Below are 27,182 nucleotides of genomic sequence, written 5' to 3' on the forward strand. Positions count from 1 at the left end.
ATAAGGGAATTGATGATTTAAACTTCAACAATAGCAATAATTTTACAAAAAAAAAACTGTAATGACTTGTCACTTAAATTTTGATACAATTTGTGAAGTGACATTCCATTTTTTGTGAGGAATAGACTATTAGCCAATAGGTAAAAAAGTTTGTCCGGGTAATTCATTTGTGAAAATTGTAACAAACCTAACTGTGATAGTAGAATAATTAAGTTGTAATCCATGAAGTGTCTTCATGAATCATGGTATTATCATTGAGCTCATAGATAATATATTAATATGTTGTTTAGTTACTAAAATTCTGAGGACGCGAAACCATGCGTATTTCAGCCGTAACTTGTGCGCGGGACAAGTATGTGGTATGTGCGTGCAATATTTATAATAGCCTTATAAAATGTTTACAATGTATAGAGAAAAACTTATCAATATAGTAGCATTTTAATTTTTTTGATAAACAATAAAAATTATTCGTTTTTTAAAGAATCATTGTTTTTCAATTGTTTATGAAAAAATAGTGAGTATAGATATCAAAGTAATTAAAACGCTATGGCTTAGATAAAGTTCTACTCTATAAAACTAATAAATAGACTATAGGTACGTCTAAAACGAGGAAACGTGAAAAAACGTTTATTCTGGCGAGAGCCTCACATACTTTTCCCGCGCAAAGCAGTTATGATGAGAAAAAAATTGTGATTTATCCTAAAGAAATTACTGATAGTTTGAAAAAAAAAATTAGCATTCAAACTCTGAATTAATATTTTGCAATACATTTCTAATTTTATACTGCTTAATAAATGGGTGGTTTGGCGTCCGTAATAATTTGAGGGAGGCTCAGGTATACCATATTCAGATGACGTATACTCATACTAATAATAGAGGCTCCCAAAGTTATTTTGAAAAATGGCAAACGTGACAAATCATTTAATGCACAAAAACTAAATATTTTGTTAACTGTAGTTGACCAATGATGATTCAGTTGAAATTTCATACTTCGTCAGCATAATTAATACTAAATACATTTACAATGATGTGTCGTGTATTTTTCGAGGCAGTAACATTTTAACCACCATTTTGTTTGGAGTGGGTACTAATCAGTGGGTTTCTTAAAACTTAACCTCAACATTATCCATCTCGGTATTATTTTCAGTTTACACATTTATTATATTATTTTGTAAATTGTTTAGATCTAACGTTTTTATTTACTCGTCTTCTAATCATTTTTATACCGGATTAGGTGGTACCATTTTTTTTAGTTACCAAAACTATAATATACACATCTAACTTAAAAATGTCATTTGTGTACTACCTCAATGCGACAACATCGATCAAACAAGGATCACACCGCACACGGAAAAAAAATTACTAATACCAGTTTCAATACAGAACAGGTAAACTAATGAGTTTATCAGTTTTAACCGCCGTATTTACTTTTTGAGTTATAACAAAAAAAAAACACGAATATGCGGTGTTTCATAACACGTTACCATCATATACCTTCATTTTTACATATTAATTTCAAATGTGATAGCTCAGATATTTTTACTTAAAATAAAATAATTTTAGTCATGAAGCGTCACTGTGATATTATGATATCGAAGACTTCCCTACATGATACATCACAGTATACAATATAGGTATATTTGTTTCTTCACGCGTGCTTGGTCCGTAACGTGTTCGTTGTATTGAGATAATGAGTTACTTTGTGAGAAATGAATCTATGAAATCAAGGCCCCGTTCACACGGTAGCTGACCGACAGGTCGAAGAGTTATTTTAAAATTATGTTGTAGTATTATATTGTAGTAAACACTAAACAGTCAAATTTTCCCGCATGGCACGAAAAGTTAGATAAGCTCCCGGCTCCTCCGTTTAATGCAAAGTGCCGTTCTAACCGTTACCGAGCTGTAACGCTTTTTTTCTCTCTCGTTTCCAAGTATCTACCGGTATAAACCTACATTATTTGTCTATGTAAATTATACTATTAGATATAAATCAATGGTTACAGCGAATTTTTTGTTAATTATATCGAAGTAGCCGCCGACGGATTGTGGTTGAGAATAGTAAGTAGAAATCTTTAAAAAAAAAAAAATAGAACTATCAATTTTTCTACCTGTAAACTTAGATACATATATACAATATATTAAGAAAATTATTTTCTTTTGAAAATATAATAATAATACGTTTCACTAGAACACAATGAGTTATTACGAGTATTCAACTTCGATCAAATATGCTTACATTTTGAAAAATCGCATTGATCTTTCCTATTTAAAAAATAAATGATGATAGTTAATATACAATATTCCTTCCCTCTTATTGGTTTTTTGTTTAATTTAGAAACTACTTATTCGAAAAAATTAACTGAGTTTTATTTAACTTTTATAGACCACTCATAGTTTTTTTACACCTGAGATAGCGATTTCCGGTTTATTGTTAAAATAATTTATTAAATAATAATATTTAATAAAACATCTTCCAGTAAAAAATTGTATAATTGTTTTTTTTAAGTTTTCAGAATAAATCATTGACACGGATATATCTGAAAATCATCCACGTGGTTATTTATTTATTTCGAGCGTGCATTTACCTAGATTAATCTTTAATTGATTTATTATTTTTAATTTAAATTAACAAAAAACAGTTACTTTTCGAAATGTTTGGTTGTGGGTCGAGTAATTTTTAAAAGTATAGCACTGCAGTAAAACGTATTATTTCAAATTGGAATCATTTTTAAAAAACTGTTTGTTTTGTAATACGGCTTTAAACTTCAACAGCAAAGGTTAGCCTAGGATATTTATGACATAAGTTGTTTTATAGAAAAAAACTCCAGCAACATTCGTGGTTGCGTAATATATGGTAAAAAAATTTAAATATTAAAAAAAAAACTTATCACAAAAAATAATAATACCTATGCTTTTTAGCGTATAAGATTACTTCGGTTGCAATGCTGCTATTTCTTATTTCTTTAGGTTGTTTTTACAATTTATTTACATTATATTTTATTAATAAGGATTTGTTACTTCCATTAATAGTACTATGTTTAGTGTGGTTCTCGAGTTTTGAAATTTAGGGCATTACGTGACCATATGCAATTGAGAGTGGTAGATGCAGAGGTGGAGGTGTGTACATTGTTCACATATTGGACGAGATTCTTTTGTAATGAGATATATCTTTAGATGTGATGACGTGTGATATATAGATGTGTAAATGGAGTATGACCTTATGCGAATGATGATGAATTGTTGGTAACGAGTGAAACCCGGTTGAAGGAAAATAATTGTACTTATATTTTAAACAAATGGGGCAAATATAAATTTAATTTGTATGATAAAATATCGTACTTTTTTAGTTGTTATTAAACAATTACAAACAAAACGTTTTTTTAACTTCGAGAAAACATTTATAAGTCTTGATATTCCTACTTACCTATGCCAACTTATAAAAATATTTACTGAATGGTAACCCTTATTTTAGAAAATGTTGGCCAATTGTAATACAATCTGGCCTAATTACTAAAAAATCAGTCCTCTTTGTAATAGTCCTCTATATAACAGCGATTAACTTATGAGCTTCCAATCTATTCCGCACTGCCTCCTAGGCTTTATTTTAGTATCCATAATTGAAACCTACCCCCCTGGGGTACGTCAATAAGTAACTGGCAAGAGCAAAAAATTTTTTACAGGACACAAGCTGGATAAAATCTGTTATTTATTACAATAATAATATTAAAATTAAATTTGGTTAATTTCTATTCTTTGATTGTATCCTAAATACTAATTCGCTATCAATCGTGAGATGAGAGATCTTGACAAAATATAACAACGTATCTTCTATCAATACTTTGGCCACACTGTTTTTTCTAAGATAAGAATGATAGTGGACGACAATCGCCACATAAAATATTTGGAGACTCGAAAGTCAAAACTCGGTAGCCAGGTCCCAGGATAGCGTTGGGGACTCTTATATAAATTTCGTTCGTTATATATTATTGATCTCAAAATTGCTCGTGATATATGATTGTTTAAAATAGTGGACAATTTTTTTAACTTATTATTAAAATGAAGGATGAACAAAATGATACCAATGAGCCAGAAAATTCAAGAATATTTGTTCTATACGACAAAAACAATCCAATATCAGAGAATGAATTCAGTGACATGTTTGGCAAATTTGGAGTTGTGCAAAATATTTACATAGTAAAGGATCGCAACAATGACAGTGTTAAAGGTATGATATAATGCTTTAGTAACGATCAGTCAAAAGCCAATAAAATTAAAAACTACATTAAAGTGCCCAAGTCTAAGTTTTCTAAAATTATTATATTGTTAAATATAATAGACATTAATTAATAATTTAAAAAATATAAATGTATTATTTATAAATAACTTTTTAAAAAATAACACTAAATTATGATTTTTTAAAACTTCTGGTTTTTATATTTGTTTTTAAATAGTTGATTAGTATTAAATAGTAATATTCTTATTCATTTTTTTTTTGGCTTACAAATGTTTATATATTTTTTAGTTTTTTACATCTCAATTTATAGTTAATAGTTTAATATCATGATATTTATATTAATGTATAAATCTAACTGATCTCTAAAATAATATATTAAAAGATTTATGTGATGTTTTTCGAACAGGTGTTGCTTATATTAAATATTCAAAAGCGTCAGAAGCTTTCAAAGCTATTGAGGAAATGAATGGTTACAAAATGGAGTCCACACATCGTCGTATGAAAGTATTAATGGCAACAAGGTAAATATATATTTTTGTTTTTTACATAACTGATATAGAGCTAATAAATTAGAATTGTATAATAACTTTACAGTCCCGGACAAACCAGAAGCACTTCAGAAATGGAATACAATAGATTGTTTGTATTTGTACCAAAATCAGAAAAAGAACCAGATTTAGAAAATTATTTTAGCCAATACGGAGATGTGTCCAAAGTTCACATTGTCACTAATAAAGATTCAGGAGAGTCTAAAGGGATTGCTTTTATTACATTTAATAAGTAATTCTGAGCTTTTGTTCTAAAATAATACCATTCGAATAACCATTATTTTGTGTAATTGTATAGAGCTTCATCAGCTGCTCTTGCCATTGAACAATGTGGATCAAACTACAAAGCAGTTTTTGCCAAACCAAAACATGAAGATGGTCCTTCTGCATACCCAACTCAAACTTATAATAGACATTCCGATTCTAAAAGTGATTTCAATTAATATTATTATGTTATTAAATAATTTATAAAACTAATAATTTTAGATGTAGCAAGTAACTATGCTCTACTCGCACCGTCTTCTCTTTCTCGCCGGGATGATCCTATTATATTAAATGCATATACATCACCAATTGTTACTTACAATGAATTATATAGAATACTTAATATTGCACCTGAATTGGAACAAGTGAAGGAACTGCCAAGACAAGTAAATTATAGTTATTTACCTGACTTTAAATAATTCAAAGATGCTTAGGAAAAATGTGCAAAGTCTGAAATTTTAAATGTTTAGTATTCAAAATTTAAAACTAAAAATGTAAGCTGTATAAAATAAAAATATAAATTGACAAAAGTATAATGACTAATAAAATTGTATGACTTTTTTTAATCTAATATGTAATAAACCCATTTTTGAATTAGCACGTTTTTTCTGAGCACAGTCAAATTGTGCAACTAAGGAAAAATAATATTGATCAATTATTTTTTTTCTGCAGCAAGGCTATGAAAAAAAAATGTTTCAAGTAGTGTATAATACAGCATCTGCTGCTGATCATGCAGTTAACAGAATAAACGGATTTGAATATCCCCCTGGTCATCCTATAATGTTGGAGTTTAGTAGTAGCACTTCGCTGTGAGTATTTTTTTGTTTCAAAATTTAAAGTGTTTATTTATTTTGTAGCACTACGAATAACTATTAAAAAACTGTACTATTAGACTTATTTTTTTTAATATAATACAAATGATTAGTTGTTATTAAGTAAAAAAAAAGATTACAGAATATTTTTATAACAAGGAATAATTACTATAAATTATCTAATTAGAAACTATTAATTATGTATGATCATGTGCTCTAAAACTGATTAAACAAATTCTTTAGATCCCCTTTATCAGTCTTCTTTTAAATACAAATTATCGATAATTGATAATAAGTTATTTTCAATTATTTAATTGGAGTAATTTTTTCAGTAAGAGTAATGATGTATCTATAATATTGCTTATTAAACTAATCTATTAAATATCCAATTGATTGTAAAAATGTCTCCTCTTTTCAAGCCCAATAGAAACTGCGTAGTAATCAAGATCACAATTGCTATTTACGAAATATTTTAAATTCACTTAAATCTAACAATTTTGGAGTTCCATAAAAAATATGAAACGTTTCAATGGTCTCCTAAACTCAGTATCCTTTAATCAGGAGGTAGCTATCACGGTCAAAGTAATGTCAACTTATTTAGTAGTCGGTATTTTGCCTCCACTTATAAAAAGCTACTATTCTGCCACATATCACTCCAGTTATTGAATCCTTTAAATCCATAAATAATTAGATACATTAGAAAATTATCCACATAATATTTCAATCCATGAATTCTTTAACACATTCAGCTGATTGGTTGTTGTGCAACTAATTGATTTTTCGATTAAATACCTAAAATCACAATCAATCAGATAAAAAAAATATTGCACATCCTTAAGCCAAACTATTCATATAATTGATTTGAATAATTGAGATAATTCAAACTATTTGATTAATCAGTTTAAAAAACAACCTTATGAAAAATATATATCAAAATAATTATAATTTGGTAATATGTTATGAAATAGATCAATTCCGTCTGCAGTAGATCCATTAGTTGCTAGTAAGATAACAAAGGACATAGAGGTACTCTCTAGTACTGTAAATAAAGCTTTAGCTGTGATTAAAGAAACCGGTAAACATGCTGAAAAATATTTAAAATAAAATGTCTCAAAACGTTTAATTGAAATACAATATTCTTGTTGTTTAGCCGAAAGATTTAAGATACCAGATGAGTACAATTCACCTTCAGCACCTAAAAGAAGAAGTGAAATACCTCTTTTGCAATCGCCCGATAATATATTTAGGTATTGTGTCTGCTAGCTTTTTCGATTATCATATATGTATGAATCATTTTTATTTGTCAAAAAAATGAAATGTTAAAAATTTCATTATTCTAGGACAACTTGTAAGTGATTCCTATAGAGTTATATTTTACCTATTTAATTAACACATAAAAAATACATTCTTCATTAAAATGTTCATAACTTCAACTTATAAATATTTTTTAAGCTTAAAAAAAGATTCTGTAAGCTGATTTGTACCTTTTAAATATGTAGTACATTTGTAACATTTTAGCTAGTTACAATCACTTAAAGTTAGTCAGTTCAACAATAAACAATGACTAAAAATGTATTTATATGTATCTCTAAAGCATTCTGAAGGTGAAAGTGTCAGCTTTCAGAAATTTTTTTTTTTTAATTGAAAAATAATTTATAAGTTTTCAAGTATGACAATTTTAATCATTTCTTCTCTAAATAAAAATGATTCAGAGGGCAGCAAACTTTTTTTTTCTGAGGCAGTCTAATATATATATTAGAGTGGTCTTTATTTTGTCAACGCCCCCTAGAAAAGCTTCAAATTGTGAAAAAAATGTCCTCTATATATGTTGTATTTTTATTTTCCTTCTTTCGCCCTTCTATTCCAACGAGAAGCCTTTACAGCTTTTCCGCCGATATAAAATATCTTTTAAGTAGATTCACAACCGAATCACAATGCTTATATTGCAGCCATGTGTTTTTATGACAACTTTTTAATTTATGAGATAATCTAAAATTCATTAACATTTTGCTGTAGATTTTTAAATGAAGAATATTTTAAAATATTGTTGAGATTCGGTTGTTAATCCGCTAAAAAAGATCAAAATACAAATATGTAGAGGAATATTTATTTACAATTTGGAGTCTTTTGGGGGACGTTGACTAAAATTAAAAAAGGATAACCTTAATACATCTATTTATTTGTAAATGTATTTGTGCAGATTATTTTTTGTATGTAAACCAGTTATTCCATCAGTGAGGTTATTAGACGAGACGTTTAGAATGTTCAAAGGGCTGAGAAATATTAACGTAATCGACGGCAAGAATTATGGCTATGTCACATATGACAACCCGGAAAGTGCAACACGAGCTATCGACGTAATATTTTATGCATTCAAAAACAGTTCTTTATACATTTTTGACTTGGTCTAAATTGATTTTTTTATCATTTTGTAGTACCTAAACGACAATAAACTATACAATAGCCGTTTGAAAGTCATGGAAGCTGAACCAAGAGAACCAAACCGTAAACGATTGAAACAAGAAACTGTATAATTCAAAGAAGTAAGTACATTTCACTTATCATACTGTAAATAATTAAAATGTCAATAAGAAATGTTTTAGTCATTAAATTTTATACAGTTTTATACTATGTATAGTTTTAAAATTATGTTTTAAATTCTAATATCTCCTCGTGATAAGCAAAAACTTAAGAGCTTGAGTTAAGAGATTGGCAAATTTTATTTTCAGATTGTAAAGAAATGGAACCTAAAAATTGAGTTCTGTTTAGGTCCTATCTTTAATTTTCTGTAAGAACGCGTTTGAACACGAATCATGTTGACTTTATTGTTGGTTGCAAATTTATTGTATTTCATTACAAACAGTATTATTTTAATTACCAACTATTTTACAAAGCTTTTAAGTACTTTTTATATATTTGTTTAGTTACTCTGGCATTTTTTAATATTTTATAATTATTAGGATTTGTGTAATCATTTTTGGTCTAGTGTCAAACATTGTAACAATCTTAATAGCATTTTAAACGTCCATTAAACGTAAAAGTTTGCGTTCGTATTAAATCCAAAAAAAACAAATGTTCAATGCGTTTACTTTTACGTAACTTAATTTTAAAATGATCTTGTTAACGAATTCATCTAGTTGTTAATTTTTTAGCTTTGATGAGAAGCTAAAAAAGTATTTTTTATTTTTTAATCAAAACCAATAATAGATTTATACTATGATATAATGATATTAAATGTAATCATTGTGTGGCACATAAAATTAACAAGACACAAATATTTAACGATTATCAAAAAAAAATGTTTTAAGCATTTAAAACATTTTAGACAAGCTCTTTAGCTTGTTTATGAACATGTTCAAGAACTCGGTGAATGAAAAAAGAATGATTTCCATAAACGTGTTTTTTTCAAACTTTGGTTCTTATGTTTGTTAAATATGTTTATTTATTTAATTCTAATGATGGTAATAGACTATATTGGATGTAAACAATTATTTTTTTATTTTTTAACAAATACTTGACATTACTTAAAGGTTTTTCTTTTATGTTAACACTAATATAAGTTATAACTGTTTTTTTTTACTTACGAACTTAAACTTGAATTTAATATTTGTACCTAACTACTAATTTATTCACCAAACAACTAATCACAACTAATTATAAAACATACTAGTTTTTATTTTTTTAAACTTTACAAATTTGCATTTATAAAAATGTTTTAACACTGAAGTCGAGGAATTTTTTCCAGAAAGGAATAATCAAGGAATAGAATCACGTGTTAGACACATGATTCATCTTCAAAGTGTTAACTGTTTATTTTCCTCTCTTGGCTTAAGTATTCAATATTTAATTTTTTTTTACTATGTGTAGTTATGATGTAGCAAGTAGTAAATAGTTTTCACGATTCGTACATACTAACTCGGTTATAAACTTTTAAAATATATAATGCAGGTATTGAAATATCTACTGGTTTGTTTATTACGTTAAATACCTTGAAATAATATTGAATGTAGTATATTGGTTACAAGTAGAATTTTATTTTTCCAATGACTGTGATTTAGGGTTTACATTTTGTTTCCTTTATGATTTCAGGACAGTACATAGAACACACAACAAATTTAAACGATTTTCTAACCCACTAAAACTACAGATACTTGTGTTTGTCTACAATGACAAGATAATACATCACAATTCAACCAATTTCATTAGACACTACGAGATATCCAACAACTGTTACACTGTGGACAAAAACCATTCTTAAACTAACTAACGAATATGTGTACACCATCATCTATTCAGTTGGCCCCAATTTATTTGCATTGTTAAGGCTGGGAACACTTGGTATTAATAGTGTTAAGTATTTAAAAAAAAAAAAAATTTTATTCGTAACAATTTTTTTTCTAATAATTTAGTAGTAATATTTTGATGGGTTTATAAATTAACCATTAAATTAAAAGTATGATAAAGACGGAAAATAACAGTATATAAACTTACACTTTTTATGGAAAATTAATCGAGAATTTTGCGATTCGTTAAGTTTTTACTTTATTGATTGGAGCTCATGTATAAAATTAAGTTTTTAACAATTTCCATAATACATTTCAATGTGTTTAAACATTTCCCAAAGAAAAATTATTTATATACATTCAAAAACCATTTTAAAACTTATTTGAACTACGTACAAATAACTAACTGTTTTTTATGTATTTATAATTTTTTACCATTGATTTTAATAACAATAGTACTTACTATCAATGATTTATTTTTGTTAGATGTATGAGATGTCTATTAAATTAAATTTAAATTAAAATATATAAGTGTATATTTATACTATTTTTATATGCGTACTCTTTTTTTTTTTTAAATGAAAATCAAACAATTTTAAATTATAATGCAACTAATTACTTATATAATATATGTTGTAATGTTGATTTAACAAATGACAAAGAGATCATTATAGGATATTTATTTTCTCGTTACTTTCATGAAGTTATTACTTACACAAAATATATAAGAAAACGAGAATAAAAATAAATACTTTTTTTAACGATAATTTATTACACAGATGACTGACACTGGTTACAGTAAACTTATTAAAAATCAAACATATTTTTTTTCCTGAATAGAGCAGTGATGATAAAATATACATGAACTATATTTAAAATTGTATGTTAGATTTAAGGTAGAAATTCAAAATAGCTTGCATAGACAATAATATACACGTGTATAAATGAATAATAAGTAACAATAACAAGAATACAATTACTAAAACTATTTTTATGGTAAATAATTAATAAATTAAGTTATTATAAAACTCAAATATATATATAGCTGTCACACAAAAAAAAATATTTGTTTATACCATTTATTATATATATACTGCGATAAGGATACTCTACGACAATGTCTATAAATAAAAATAACCGTTGTAGTAAAGTATAAGTGTATATATAAAAACAAATTACACGTATAATAAGTATAATAGATATTATAAAAATTATTTGTTTTATCAAATTTGTTCAAAATTCATCGAGCACTGAGATGATATTCCATGATCGTCGACTTGCACAATTTTAGAGGCCTGGAAAAGCCTGACTCGGCTAAAATTTAAATTTAGTAGCTTTAGTCACTCCTCGCGTTACCCATTTTCAAGGTTTTCCTTTTAAAACACAAATTTATAGTCTGTCAGTAAGAAATTCAGGATAATTACAAATTTGTTCAAATATTTTGAAAACGAAATTATTACTAAAAACTTATTAATCGGTGATGTATATTAACTTAATAAATAGTAAATAACAATAATACCATGAAAATAATCTTTGTTGAGCAAAAGTCAACACTAATTAGTGTTTATTTTTGTAATTGCTATGAAAAAAAATGTGAATTTTTTAATTCACCTTGAAACTATACAATTTGTATAGTTATATTATATATACTTACATATTATAATTTTATTTACAATTGTATAACAAATTAAAATAAAAAGCCAGCACATAGGGGACGGAGCATATTACGAACTGGAAGGTCTTAAGGAGTTATTTTAACAAAAAGTGATTAAATGCTTTGATGCTAATCTTAAGATGGTACAAATATGAAACATCGATAAGAGCTAAGAAAAGGTGTGAGCTTAAAATGTTATTGTTTAAAAATTGATAAAGAAAAAATAATAATTGTGCATAATGATATATGCATAACATATAATTCAAAATGCCCGCTCTTTTTTTAACTAATTTGCGGTGCACTGGCGAAAATCCGCCGGTAGGGGTGTGCGTATCAGCGGCTACTTTTCGTTCTCTCGACTATAACAATTTCTTCTTTAGACTTATGAGTTATGTATAATTATTAATTTTATTTGTTTTATATTTAAACGTGCCGAGTCGTCAGACAGAGTTTAAAGTTTATATTATTACATTTGTAAAATAAATAAAATATTATTTTCTTCAGTAGTGGCTTAAACCTGGTTAATAGCAGTCAAAACCAAAAAAAATAATTGTAAAAACGTTCTTAAACTAAAAGCCAAAATGTTTAAAACCTGTTTTCAGCCCGAAAATAAAACAAGGAAAAAGCTAAAAAGGTTATTGATTCGGTTTTTTGACATTTACATGTCTTAGCTCTGGCACATAACCGAAAAAAGCGTAACGAATCAGTATCTCGGTGGCAGATAGGGGATGGGAGATAAGGGTAGAAGATAGGGGATGGGAGCTAGTGGGTAGGGGATAGGTAAGGATATGGGAGATAAGAGATAAGAGATATGTTGTACGTTCAACGTTCAAATTAGAACTAAATAATAAATTCAAAACAGTTTAAGGGCCCAAATTCTCTATGAATTGTTTTAAGCCAAATATTAAACACTACAATATTAGCCAGAAACTTGATGTTTTAATATACTAGCTTGTTACTGCTTCTTAGTATACTACATCATTATTTATAATTCCACCACTACTCTAAATTTATCTCGGTACTACAACGAGACATGTAAATGCTCTTTCGTGGTTGCAGACTTTAGTAAAATCTGTTACGAGGAATAAAAAAAATGTTTAAAACAAAAATATATTGCTATATAATGCTCACAGAATATCGTTGACTAAGCAATCATTATTATATTTCCCAGAAAAATTCTTCGAAACGTGTTTTGGATACAAAAATAACACACAAGTAGGGCCTGACTGTTATATTAAAGATGAAAAAAAATATCAATATTCAATATAGCTTTGTTTTTTTAATACATGAATGTACTAAATTTGGCTTGGTACTATACAATAAAGCCCTAACTTGAAAACATAGCTTTTTAAATAGGGCTCTTGATTTTTACAGGGTAATTTCCGTAAAATTATAATTATTTTTAAATAAATATAACAAATATATCTGATGAAGTATGCACCTTTGCCACTCTTCATCATCATCTACCTTCTAAATTATAAAGTCATTTGTCTCAAATTGGCAAATTTCAAGTTATGGCCTTATATTGTATTGATAGCGTGTGGTCAACGTTTATCAAAACTTGTTTTTACTCCTTAATAAATAGTTCGTTTGGCTTGTTAGTTACCTATGTACATTCCTTTTGTAATGGCCAACTGATACACGTCTAAATACTAAATTAGAGGGTACAAGGGGACCCCATTTGCTTTCGCCGCTGAGAGTAAGTACAATTTTTCAGGGATGCGCGTAAGTTACTCACGTCGAAATGCGTGGTCATGTATTTTTATTTTTTATTTCCTTCGTAGTTAAGTTTTTGATTACTTCAAGCCGCAGGACGCAAACGAGACGCACGGTCGCGTAGGCGTTCGCTTAAATAATACTTGTGGGAGAGCAATAAGCAATGTGCCTCCGGGGCCGGTTATGCGTGTATTTTTTTGCGTTGGTGGCGGGAAGGTGGTGCGGTGAGGTAGAGGACTACGGTAGCGGTTCGACGGCGTTTGATAATTACACGGCACGACGACCAGCAGACGGGCCAAAAGCACGCTACCGTCGATGGCGCCTCGATCGATCGGACCACGCACCGCACGCACGATACAGCTTTAATTTTTTTTTGCTCGTCCTTTTCTCTCATTATCACTCTTAAAATAAAAAAATGTGTTTATATGATTTTATGTATACATTTCGAGGGGCTAAAATAAAAAGAGGCAACATCGATACGGAATGGGTGGCTATAATAAAACAAATAATTTTAATTTTTACCTAAAAACTAGGCATAAGTTACGCTGCAGTTAACAACGGATATGAAGGACTTTACGGTGTGCCGTCGTCGTTTACGAATGATGAATACCAACGGCTGGTTTGCCGATTAGGCTTCGGGCGGCTAATAGCAGATTTACCGCCGCGTTCTATGGTATGTGTATATAATAAATATACAACGTGGTACACGCTTATAGTCTGTGCCGGTAAAGACGCACGTCCGCGGTGGTGCTGGCGGTGGTATTCGCGGCGGCGGGTAGTGGTTCAGACACAAATGTGCCGCCGCCCGAAGCTGTCTGAGACCTACTCCCACCGCGCGTCGTTCCTCCACACTTCTTTTGCCTCTGCCGACTGCCGGCTTGCCCATAGCGCGAATATATACAAGCCTGGCGGCCGTCGCCGCCCGACCCGAGAAACGCTGTGGTGTCAGTTGGCGGCCACCGGCGTGTGAGCGCCGTGCCGACAACGTAAGCCCGACACCGACTATACAAACCTTACACGACTCGTTTGCGTTGTATTCGATTTTTGGTCAGGTCATGTGACAGTATAATATAAATTTGATTTTTTTTATCAATATCAAAATACTTTACTAATTAGTAATTGCTATTCTAATAATATGTATTTCCGCGTTAGTTCTTATCGACAACTTATGTGGATCGATATCGCCTAATTAGGCAAACCGCAAAATACTTGTTCAAAAGTATGTAAAAATAATATTACGTTGGCACCTATATTGTGTATTATATTCATTATTCAGAGATGTCTCAAAATAAAAGTATCAAAGTACGATAAATAAATAAGACGTAGGTATTAATTAAATTATTAAATTGAAGAAATTTCTAAGTCATAAGTTGTATCAATATGTAAGTTTAGTTACAATGCGATTGTTGAATTTATCAAAATGCAATGCAAAACACTTTTTTATACAAAATAACGTAAATTTAAAAACATTTCCTTTTTAAAACAAAATGCATCTTAGTAAAAGTAATTTTTTATTTTTATCTCTGATCAATGATCGTTGTGTAACTATTAACATAATACCTTAAATATTTGAAAATTGAAACAGACCTAATGACAACCATTTGCGTAACAATGTAAAAATTAGGTTTTTGGATAAAAGACATATTATGTATTTATTATAAAAACATTTTACCCAAGTTTAGATAATATTGTATCTTGAATTATAACATAATGTCTTCCTTTGGCAGTATTTAAATTCTTATAAAAAATAACTTGGTTTGCTGGCTTTAAATTCACATGAGACCTGATGTCTACTTGGTACTTCTTATACTTAAGTATTATCAAAATTCATAACTTATTTTACCTACCACGGTTTGGGTAAGCCTATGACTGAGTTTGCTTCTATGGCCTCATGCGTCGACACATTTATGATTTTTGGCCAATCAACACAGGCGGGACTTCAATAAAATAAATTATTGAATAAATTTATTCTATGCTGAATATATTTATTCAAATCGTTAAAGTTTGCGTTTAATACCTATGACACTTCACACAACTGGAATACTGGGTTTCTATAAAGAGCGTACCCGAGGGCGATTTTTGGAGTACTCGTCTCCCTTTGTGAGCCGTGAAATAAAATTTTTACAACAGGGCCGATAACGACGCGGTAAAAAAAATTACCCACAAAAAATCTCTATAAAAATAAAAAAATATTGAATTTGCAATTTATTTTAGCAAGATATTTGTAATTCCATTTTAATTTTTTTTCCTGGACTTTATTTTTTTATATAATTATTTTGTTTTTGATAATACTTTAACAAGTTAATAATAATTCTAAGGCATGTGGTCTTTTTTTTTTTGGAAACCTAAACGACCTTAGGACAGAGAGCACAATGATATGTACCAACTTCCAAAAATTAAGAACATTTCTTTTTGTGGGGTTATTTGTCCCTAAGCCGCAATTTTACTCTATACTTAAGAAAAAAATACATGTATACGTATAAAGTTACAGTATCAGTCTTGATGTAATAAATAAAAATGCGCTTATTCAAAGTACAAAATATGACGTAATAGTCAAATCGACACTGATCGCGCCGTTCTTCGATATTCTGGTGATGCTGCTTGCTGTTCACTGTTGTTGTTTTTGTTATAACATTTGTGTGTGCGCCACCCGGTAACGGTTGCCCGTAGATGATTGCTGGCGGGAGGTTTATGGCACGCGACTACCGCTGCGGTTCGATACCCCGCGTCCGCACCGCCCCGACGCGACCGCACGTCGGACTCTACACGCTATCGCCGTCACTGCCGCCGCCACCGCGTTCGCCCCCGAACCCGAGGTGCCTCTTCAACCATTTATTAAACCCGTCACGCCCGTTCCGGATAAGCCCTAGAGACCCGTAACCCCCTCTGCCGTCACCGCTCGCCGCACGCTCGGTCTCTTCAACAGTCACCGGAAGTTGGACCGCAGTAGGCTTAATGCCCGTAGGATAAAAAAAAAAAAAAAACCGAAAGAGAGATAGAAAATACCGAATATCTCTCTCTATATTTTTTATATATATAAATTTATTATAATATTATATAGGTAAAATATAAACATCTATTGGTGTGGTTAATTTCCTATTGACAGGAAATTGTACGATAATTAAATGTTCGGTCCAAATAACGAGCAAAGAACTAATCCGTAAGTTTTACAGTATCAAAGAAAAACAAATTTTTTTTCAGTGCGTTTGATAGGAATCCACGCTTAATTATGATCTTCGTGCATTCTTAAATGCGATACCGTGGGTCCAGGTACAAAAAAAAAAATTAGAACACATGACAAATCATTGTAATAACAATACCTTCTCAGCTACGCATCGAAGCTAAAAATCCGAACATAATGATGTAAAATATCCCTCAAGGCTCAATTGTTTGTATTGGAAAACGTCAGATTCCGTGAGCAATTTCGAAAAACCCGTTGAAAAACACCTTCCTTATAATACATATTTTTCGTGCCGACGGGCGACGCATTATGGAAAAGTCCATATTGATGAGTTTTGAATCTTAAACAAACTAACGCCCAGAATCAATATCATAACGACGTCTATTGAAGTTGGATGGTCGTTTTAGAACGTTTTTAATTTTAATTTAAAAAGTATTGGAAGCTTAGGTACAGTATTATGTTAAGTCTTATTTTGCAGACGTTTTAGTTCAACGCAATTATGAGTACTGAGTAAGTGTCAAATTATTTTTAGACGACACCCTTCAGAGTTAGTAGTTTTAGTATTTCTTCGTGTAGCGCACATTCAATTTATCTACCTAATATTTGTTACTTCGATGCCTACTGAGGATCTAACCTTAGTTTTTTTGGACTACAAACATTAAAAACTTTTCAAAAAAACATCATTGTAAGTTTTAATGTTCTTAATTTTAAAAACATGTTACTAAGTTTAGAAATTGTTAATGCATTTTTTGCCACGAAATTAATATCTACATTGCATAATATTAATTGGAGGGGAGATGAGTGAAATAGGCAGTCAATTTTTAAAGTAGCTATTTTTGATCTTAATTTCAAAACAATTAACTATTTGACGGACAGCTACGTTGATATTAGTTTATCAACCAGTTCGTTAGTTTGCAAAAAAGTATATTGTATCGCGTTACTAGCCTAGGAACGAATATAGGTAAATTTAAGTTTTTACTTCAATAACTAACCACTGGAAACCATTGTTGTATAACCTCACACTCTTCACCTCCGCATCGGAATTTAATAAGACTTAATACGTATATAATGATAATTATAATTTATATGTATAATTGGTGTAGAAACAAATAAGTATAGATTTGTATTAAAAAAAAAAGTCAAGTTCTTGCATCATCAGCTTCGGAATAGAATGTGGACCTATCATTATCCGTTGTGGACGACCGGTTATATTATATAGGGTCCGTTACAATATTATGCGCCATCGCCGCCGTTATCGTTGTCGTCGGGGAGAGTTGTGGTTTTAGGCTGCCGCGGTGGATAGGTGGATTGCGGGTGTGTGAGTGAGGGAAAGGGGAAATTATAGTCGGTGTCCGACACCTGTGACCGGGACTACCGCCGCGGTTCCACCGTAGTGTAATTACAGCGCGCGCCATAAAATCCCCTCGAACGTCGCACGGCGTAATGTGGCGTACTACAGCAGCAGTGGGCGGTGTGGTGAGGCGGTGGTGGCGGCGGCAGTGGTCGTTGGTAAGCTTTGTGCCGAGGCGCGTGTACTCATTACACACGCCGTAGCTCCCCGCGCATCCGCTCACGCGGTAGAAACGCTGACACGGTCTGTCGCGCACGGTGTATCTGATTCACGGCAAAATATTCTTTACAGTTTTAATTGCTCTCTGGTGTGATGATATCATCTATATAATTTTTGGGAAGACAAAAAAAACCCCTATCGCCTTTTATTGTCGCTCGGATTCCCTTGTCGATACTAGGTTAGCTGTTGTATTCGCTCATGTCCAGTTTTCGCTCTAATATTTCTTTTTTTTTTAAGAGAGGGAAATATCGAATATATCCAGAAAGAGAATAAGTTTTTTTCAAAATTGTAAGGTTTGATTTTCTTATTTCCTAAAACATATATTTTAAATACATTTATAATTAACTAAAAAAAAGGATAATAACAATATTAAATATGAAGTATAAATATATTTTTATTTTTGTAAGAAATTTACGCACAAACATATTGGATAACATTTGAATAAACTAAAAATGAATTTGACATGTATATTTTATATAATGATAAATGTAGAAAAATGTTTTTTTACATTTAAAATTTAATGAAATAATATTGTGAAATGTGAATTATGTGTTTATTGTTCCTTCATGATTTTTAAAATCTGTTAACTATAAATGATATTATGAAACATTTGTATATGGTCAATAAGAGAATAAAACGTGTATGTGTTTTTCAATAACTAATATTGTGTTACCAACTACATAGTTATAATTTAAAAATTACTGTAAATAAGTTTTATCTGATAATTTATATCAAAATAACTTATTCCAAAAACAAACAAAAATATTTTAAACATTTTAGTGAATGTGGGAACAAAAGCTGGACAACTTAAAAAGCAGGAGACAGTTAAAAAAATCAGGAAAATCCTCCTTAATGTGAGACATCTGGTCGCATTCTATCTTAACTCTATCTATTCTGTATGACTTACACGAATACGTCACGTATAACGTATGATTGTTAACTACCCCACCTTCAACCAACAGTAATCTGTAGTAGACAAGCGTCAGCAGTTGATTGATAATAATGACGATAATAACGAGATAATAATAAATAAGTTATTTGTTTATATTTTTTCTGTTCCCTGGTGGTTTTTTTTCCCGTTTAGTTCAGTCGCCAGACCATGCGAGACATGAGACCCTCTAAAAATTGTATAATTATAGGGTTAGCTTTTGTGCCGTGTTAGATAGTTCTTTTCTAATTTTTTATCGGTACGCAAGTTTCGGGTAAATATAGTTTGTTTACTTTTTACATCCGCTAAAACTTAACCTATTTTTCATGAAAGTATATTATATGTATAGGTATTTTTAAATCTTGGCTTACGGATTCGGCAATAATATATAAATCCCTTCGGATAGGAGTATTTTTTACTGTACCTACATATTATATACATACTTATACTTATATATAGCAGTAAGAGCACAGAGGGTAGTAGCGAGGAGATTTTTCGTATAATTTAATATCACGCGCGAGGGTGGTGGGCGTGCCGTAGGCGCCCAAAGCGCGCGCGGGTCGTCGGTGGCGTCACGGCTATTACACCGATCTTGCGGCGGTGACGGCGGGTGGGCGGCGGCGCGAGTGTTGAACGACTAGTGTGGCGAAGAGGAAGTGTGTACGCGCGCGTGTGTGTGTGTATGGCGCGAGGACGTCGTTGTCGGTGGACGGTGGTGTGGCCACGCGGGCCGGAGGGACCACCGCGCTGTCGTGCGTAGGGCCGGAGGCGTGTGGGGTTGGATCGCCGAGCGGGCGGAAGAGAGGTGTCGACACTGCGGTCGGGTCACCCGTGCCGCCGCCGGCGGCGTCGAGTTCTCGCTTCTCTCATTACCGTCGTCAGAGAACCGAGCCGCGGCACCGCCAGCCGCCGTGCCGCAGTCATAGTAGTAGTCACACGTCGGTTGCGTTCGCAACATGTGACGGGCGTCCGGCTACAAAAACGATTGTCGTAAAACGCGCGCGTGTTTGATGATGACAGGAAAATGTGAATCGGACCCTTCTTTTCCCGTTCCGACGTCCGAATCCACTTCTAGCAGCGTCCACGACAACAACAACAACGCCGCCGCTGCCACCGTCGCCGTATCCCCTGTGACGGCCACCGTGCATCCCTTCAGCAAGAGGGAACCCATCGTTACTAGTTCTTCTTTGGTGTTTTCACAAACTTCTAATCAAAAGGATGGTAAAAGGGTAAGGGAGTCTTTTGATTTTCCTAGATCATTCGTAGATGTTTTGAGTACCCACACTCGGTAAATTTATAATCGTGTAAAGGAATTACAAAATATATGTACAATTTATTTGTAATTGACAATTTTCCATAACTGCATTATTGTTTTAATTATAAGAAGTTAATTTACTTTATATTTGAACAAAATACAAACATTGTTGGTTTTTTTCTAGAAAAAAATTGCATTAACATAATTTGCCCAATTCGGTTGCAATATATCCCCATTTTGGTCTATGTGTTATTGGTATACCGTATATGCGAACTAGACTATTAAACAATAGATTGTAGCCTGAGTATTTTTTTACTAGAAAATAAGTTTTTTTATAAAAATACAAAAAAAGAGCTAAGACTTGAAATTTGAAAAAAAATTTCAAAGTAATTTAAATTTTACTGTAGGAGCTTGTATAAACAACGCTTATTTTACAAACAAATATTGTCTAGTATATTTTAGTTTCAAAACTTGATAGTATAATTTTTTAAATGGTGTTTGAATTTTAGTTCTACGAAGAATATGAATGAAATGTTCGGTTGAACTGGTTCTACAAAAATGTATAACTTAATTTTCTCATGTAAAACTCATCTAACAATTAAATCAAAAATCAAGTAGACAACTCTTGACAAAATATCTCATGTATAAAAACGCGTGCACTGATTAGTTACGACTGACTGAAAAGAATCCGTGACAACGACATCGCATGTAGAATATTATAAACATTAATGTTATGTTCGCAGCAAGTGAACTCTGCATTGCACTCAACCGATGTGATGTGAATATGTGATCAAATACGGTGACATATGATTGAGTGTACACTAGATGCAATTGTGTATATCGTGTTAAATTACCAAAGTCGATATATACCTACAATAATATTGTCTTAGTAGACAATTATATTAGATTTAAAAACTCTACTCTCAGACCTCAGTAAGGCGTCTTGAAAGAGCTGAACTCTTTACACTATTTTGCGGCAGAATTGGTACGAGCGCAGACTCTAAAAGTTAAAACACGTCCTTTTTAGTAAAAATGTTGCTTGTTTACCATGTTTACACTTTTTAACAATAGTATTTCAAACCCCAATAATTTTACATAAAGCAGACGACGTTTATTCACGAATTCGTATTTCTCGCATTTTGAACGTTATCGAAATTTATTATTTTTCAAAACTTTTTCGTTTGGGTATTTTGTACTTATTCAAACTTTTCCAACGGCCATCAAACTGCGATAATTTTGCATTTTCTCTCCGGCTCAGTCTTCGACCTATTAAGGTATCGTACGCACGCAGTGTTATGGTTTCTGTACATACTTATTGTGGGTATTCTGTACTCGTTATTAAAGCATTAAGTATACGTTTGCAATAACGTTAAAAGCAGCGAGAAGTATGGATATTATTTTAATTAACCATTAACGTGGCAGTTGGAATTGCAATTTTAAGAAAACATACATTGAATACACAACTTCCATGACCAACCAACAGCTTTGTTTCATCTGTAAAACTAAGGCGGCTAAGCTGATCTGAGCTAAACTAACTCTGATAAACAGGCAGTTCAGAAATTAATAGCCTGCAATATTTATTTCAAAGATCTATACTAGATACATAGAAACATAGGCACGTTTCCTATTAAACAATTTCCTTCATTTTTAAACAGGACTAAGTGCTTAAATTATTTTTTTTATCCTCTGGTCTACTTTGAATTTGAAACTCTTGATCAGTCGTGTGTGCTTCGATTTTCGAGCATAATGTGTTCTCATACTATTTTGTATTTCATAGTTCAAACAGCAAAAGTGCCTAAGTCCATCTCTGGCTGCAGTGGCGACAAAAAACAAAAACAAGTAGGTTCACATATTGGACATACTGATAGTACCTACTATACATGTTTTAGCTTCGATATTTGTCGTTTGCCCATTAAGACCGAGCAAACGTATTGCCATTGACAAACAGTGGCATCGGGTGCGCAACGTTTGTATAATATATGTATATATTATATTATGTTATAATAATACAACCGATCCCGTCGGATGGGTTTGCGTGCGCGAGCCTCGTATACCCGGTGGCCCTCCCGCCTCCGGTGTAGCATGCCTACGCGTGTGAACATTTTCGTTCTCCTCCCATGCGTGCGCGCTTGTTTGTATGTGTGTGTGATATCTGGTCGGCGGCCCGTGCTGCCGGTAATAATAATTGCGCGATGTTGGATTCGTCGGCGGTGGGCGGTGGTGGAAAGCGTGCCTGCTTATTTATACACATATATATATATATATATATTATGTGTGTACGTATATACTTGGTGGCGGCGGCGGCGTTGTTTGTTGTTGTCTGCTGCGTGTCTACTACCGCCGTCCGCCACCACCACCGCCGCCGCCGGCGGACCTTCTATACTAAATCGGGACTCGGAGTGTGTTGCGGAGTGTACACCCCATCGTCCACCGTCGCGTCGGCGGCGGCTTTATGGTCCGTCCGCCGCCCGTGCTTCGTCGCTTCGGTTGTACACCGTGATCCGCAAGGACGCCCTCGTCCGTGACCATCTAGATTCTAGACAGACATTGGTTGCTAAACGTGTCTCAACGTTATTTTTACTTGTATATATATGTTATATATATATATTTTATAATATATTATTTATTATATTATTTATATATATTTATATTTATACAATCGAACTAAGGCGATAAAAGGACTGCCAAAAGCAAAACCTTGTGTTGACTTGAGATCAGAGATGTCTAACTTTAGGATGCCAAAGCGTTAGTGCGGGGTTTTTTTTTTTTTTTGAAAGGTTAAATTACTTTTTTCGCTGTCACACTCGAAATTCCACTTAAAGTTAAAGCTGTTTAAAAATCGTTATTTATATTTATCGAATTTTTCCTATGAGCTTTTCGTCAGGCAAGCAAATGCCTACTCAATTTATCGTTAGAAAAATATGTCACTGGAAACACTCAATTCTCAAATTGTACTATTAGATTACTACAATTGTATAAATATAGACTAATTTCATAATTTATCTGGCAAATATAATTAGAAAATTAATAGTTGGCATTCGATATCAGTATATCCCGTTAGGGGCACGTGTTCAAGAATAAAATATTTAAATATTTTGAAGATCTAATGACATTTTTCAATTTTTTAAGGGAAAGTATATTGCTATGCACATGATGAGGTCTATTATAATACAGGGTGCGGCAAAAAGATCTGATGGTTTTCCGTTTGTTTTTATACTCGTTGACTCTCCCGAATATCCTTTTTCTTGATTTTTTTCAATAAGTACTTATTTTTCTTCATTTTTTTTAATGGATTATAATACGTTGCACTGTGGTATAGTTCATAATATTAAGCGACAAAGTGTCGAGTATCTTTTCGATGATTGATTTACCACGGTTGTCCTGCGGGATCGTTTTTCCTGTTGTCGTGTACACTCGAATCTTTATCGCGACAGCGTATTTTGCATTAAGTTCTTTTACGTTAAAATTAAAAATTGTGTTTTTATTATTACTTGACCGACCGTCTCTACTTGAGACCGGCGGAGGCCACGACGCGCGCTTTGCGGACCACTGGATAGTCGTCCGCTCGTTAGCTAAAGGCGGCAGCTTGTTAAAACCCGGTCACATTATAAAAGCAACGACTGCCACCCGTCCGGGCGCCGTCGTTATGTTGCCGCATCGTTTTCCCATCGTTGGCGCGCAGTAATAATAATAATAATAATAATATTATTATTATTATTATTATGGAAACGCAAAGCCGGTTTTATCTACGGCACCGAAGATAAAACCGAGGGAAAACAATTGCGTCGTCCCGGTGTGCGGTTTATTTTTACAGGCGTCTGGGAGGCCGCGTCAATGTGCGGTACCGTGTCACGGTGTGATATAGCATTGGAACGTGTCGACGGCGGGCAGCGCGACGTCAGTCACGACACGGATAACCCTCCCTTACCCCGGCGGCTTGTGGACCCCCCCCCTCCCACTGTCCGTGCTACTTGGCCGTTTTTGCCGCCGCATACACGCGCACTCACACACACACACACCTTACCGTCTGTCACGGGAGGCGGCACTTTGTGTGTGTGCTCGCGTGCATAAATCATGGTCAGGCCTATGTCCCCGCAAACACGTCGCGTACTCAGTATACCTCACTTCCACCGCCTACTGCCTTTACGGCTTTACCTCTATGGTTTTTTTAGGATAACACTGTAAAGCTTTTTTTTTTACCTTCTGCCATTTATTTGCTTTTGGCTGGTTCGTAGATATTAGAAGTTCAAGATGGTTCTACCGACAACCGGGACAAACCTAATTGAATAAAATATGATGGCTTGCTTTAGCTACCAGTTCAAAAATCATAAAAATAACAAGTATTCTTAGAAACCTTTATGACATTTAAGATGATGTGTTTTCTTATAATAAAAAAACAAGACAAATTGTAAACTAAATATGTTCCAACGTTAAGGGTAATTGATTTTTAACATCATCATTCCCAAATTGGTATGACATAATTATTTTAAAATTTGTTAGTATAATTGTGCAGAGTTACACTGTAGGTACACAGTTCCTTGCACTAGATTAATAATCTTAAATTTGTAATTAATGTAATTGTTATGTGTGTTGCAGGCAAACAAACCACTAATGGAGAAACGAAGACGAGCGAGGATAAACCAGTCTTTAGCGCTATTGAAAACTCTCATTTTAGATTCCACCAGGACCGAGGTGAGCATTTTTATAATAATATGCTCGCGTGTGTTCTGTTATTTGTATTGTACGCTAAACCCGTTGGACGTGCTGTCGTTTTTTAGAACACCAAACATTCAAAATTGGAAAAAGCTGACATATTGGAGCTTACTGTACGCCATTTGCAACGACAGAAAGTCCTGAGCTCAGACGTAAGAAACAAATATCGGGCCGGCTTCCAAGAGTGCGCCAGAGAGGTATTACAAGCATGGGACTCTCATCTTGAGTCTGCCTACCTTAAACCCTAGTTAATTTTTGATTATTTCTAAACATGTAACCGTATGATTATCTTAGGTTACCAGATTTTTAGAGTGCCCCGAACTACACATGTGTAGTACCGGTACGGGTACTCTACTCACGCCTGGCGCCACGGTGATTGAACCGGCCGTCAAACAACGACTCTTAAGGCACTTGGACACCTGTTCGTCGGAAATCGATTTGGACTTTAGCAACTCCACGGTAGTCATACCCGACGTAAGATTTCTTCTTAGTACAATAATTGAATATTTTCATATTTCAACTTTGACACTGAGCTTATTTTTCGCGACTTTTTAACAAAAATATATGTTAAAAAAAAAATCCATAGTTTTTTGCAAGTATAATATAATAGTACAACTAAATATTACATAACCAGCTAATCTAAAACTCGGCCAGGTTCGGTCCGAATATCGAGCTAAGAATCAATCTTTAAATTTTACAGTATTAAAAAAGAACAACATTTTTTCCAATGGGTTTGACAGGTTTTCACACTTATACAACATGCCGATTATGTGCTATAAAAAATTCTAGGACGTGTAATGATTCCTAAAGTAGATTTATAGAATAATATTTACTGCAACCTGAAATTTGAATAATTTCTATCAGGACATGATTGGCGGAGACGATGAATCAAACTGTAGCACCAACGACGGCAAAAACGAACGCGTCAAGTGCGAACCTCCCAAAAAACGCACCCGGAGCAAATCCGTCGGCATAGAAGATAAGACGACCATCGATCGCAGCGGACTTACAGCCAGCGTAGTCGTAGCGCCGTCCAACGATCCTACACAACCCTTGTCCGTCGTACAGGTTAGGTTATAACACAAATAGTATAATAATAATTGTATTATTTACTGTTGCATTATGCGTGATTGTAACCAAAAAAAAAAGGCGACATTTTCATTGAAATTTCCGACACTTACAGGTGATACCCTCACAACTGCCCGACGGTCAAGTCGTGTTCTTGTTGCCAAGTCACTACGTGCACTGTCAGCAAAACCAAGGAGGAGAAGGAAGACCCCAAGGCGAAGAGCCCATCGACTTTAGCGTGAAAAGAGAACACGAACACGACAGCATGTGGAGACCTTGGTAAAATCGGGGGCGTTTTTTTTTTAATATTAAATCACCTGATATCTTGTGTAATATTAGACTTTATTTTGTAAACTTATTGTTTTCCTTTTACTATCTCTTGAAACAATAACTTTTTATTTTTTATTTCCCCTGTCTGTGATACAACTACTATAATAAAATGTATTAATTTCATAATCAGTGATGCACGATTTTTTGACTGTCCGTCTGTAAAAACACACACATTGAGTAGGTACATATAATAATATCAAGTATCATTCACAGACCAAAAAATTATGTTCTCTAGACGTCGATAATTATTAATTATAATTAAATTAATAATGAATAAATACCTCTTCATAACGTTCATTACGTTAAATGTTAATTTTGCTACTATTATATAATTATTATTTTTCTTAAATATTAAGTTTAGAACTTTTGTAGTTATAAACAAACTTGACACTGTTTTCTTGTTGTTTATCTTTTTTTACGACCATTGTGCAATATACTATATAATCATATATATATATATATATATATATATATATTATGTATTTAACTAATATAAAATTAGAACGTAAGCAGTTTTCATCAATTAAAGCATTAATCGACATTATTAAAAATATTTGTTCGTTCACATTTTATACTTGAGTAGCGTTCAAAAGTTAGTTTTAATTTTATTAAAAATCACGTTTATT

At 32.5% G+C, this 27,182-nt stretch overlaps 2 protein-coding genes across 5 annotated transcripts; both read left to right on the plus strand.

Moving 5' to 3' along the window:
• Positions 1–302: 302 nt before the first annotated feature.
• Positions 303–10,215, plus strand: LOC126832744 (RNA-binding protein 45). Of its 4 annotated transcripts, none has more exons than XM_050563643.1 (12): positions 303–359; positions 4,063–4,225; positions 4,641–4,755; positions 4,829–5,014; positions 5,081–5,211; positions 5,269–5,432; positions 5,719–5,855; positions 6,827–6,933; positions 7,009–7,105; positions 8,059–8,215; positions 8,294–8,401; positions 9,948–10,215. In XM_050563643.1, exons 1-11 carry the CDS (start codon positions 318–320, stop codon positions 8,390–8,392), a joined length of 1,398 nt encoding a protein of 465 aa, XP_050419600.1. In that variant the 5' UTR covers positions 303–317; the 3' UTR covers positions 8,393–8,401; positions 9,948–10,215. The 4 variants fall into 4 exon arrangements, with proteins under 4 accessions (XP_050419600.1, XP_050419599.1, XP_050419598.1 ...); XM_050563642.1 differs by lacking the exon at positions 303–359 and adding an exon at positions 1,143–1,388 and having other exon boundaries at positions 5,275–5,432; XM_050563641.1 differs by lacking the exon at positions 303–359 and adding an exon at positions 1,147–1,388.
• A 9,850-nt stretch (positions 10,216–20,065) lies between these two features.
• On the plus strand, positions 20,066–26,997 carry LOC126832745 (transcription factor HES-1-like). The gene is made up of 6 exons (XM_050563645.1): positions 20,066–20,419; positions 25,042–25,137; positions 25,224–25,355; positions 25,453–25,632; positions 26,023–26,226; positions 26,342–26,997. Exons 1-6 carry the CDS (start codon positions 20,201–20,203, stop codon positions 26,507–26,509), a joined length of 999 nt encoding a protein of 332 aa, XP_050419602.1. The 5' UTR covers positions 20,066–20,200; the 3' UTR covers positions 26,510–26,997.
• The last annotated feature ends 185 nt before the right edge of the window (positions 26,998–27,182 follow it).

Source organism: Adelges cooleyi, unplaced genomic scaffold (genome assembly GCF_023614345.1).
Source record: "Adelges cooleyi isolate 19-005CV unplaced genomic scaffold, UGA_ACOO_1.1 ACOO_flye_CR_arks_rails_tigmint_CR_PRNA_167, whole genome shotgun sequence".
Taxonomy (NCBI): domain Eukaryota; kingdom Metazoa; phylum Arthropoda; class Insecta; order Hemiptera; family Adelgidae; genus Adelges; species Adelges cooleyi.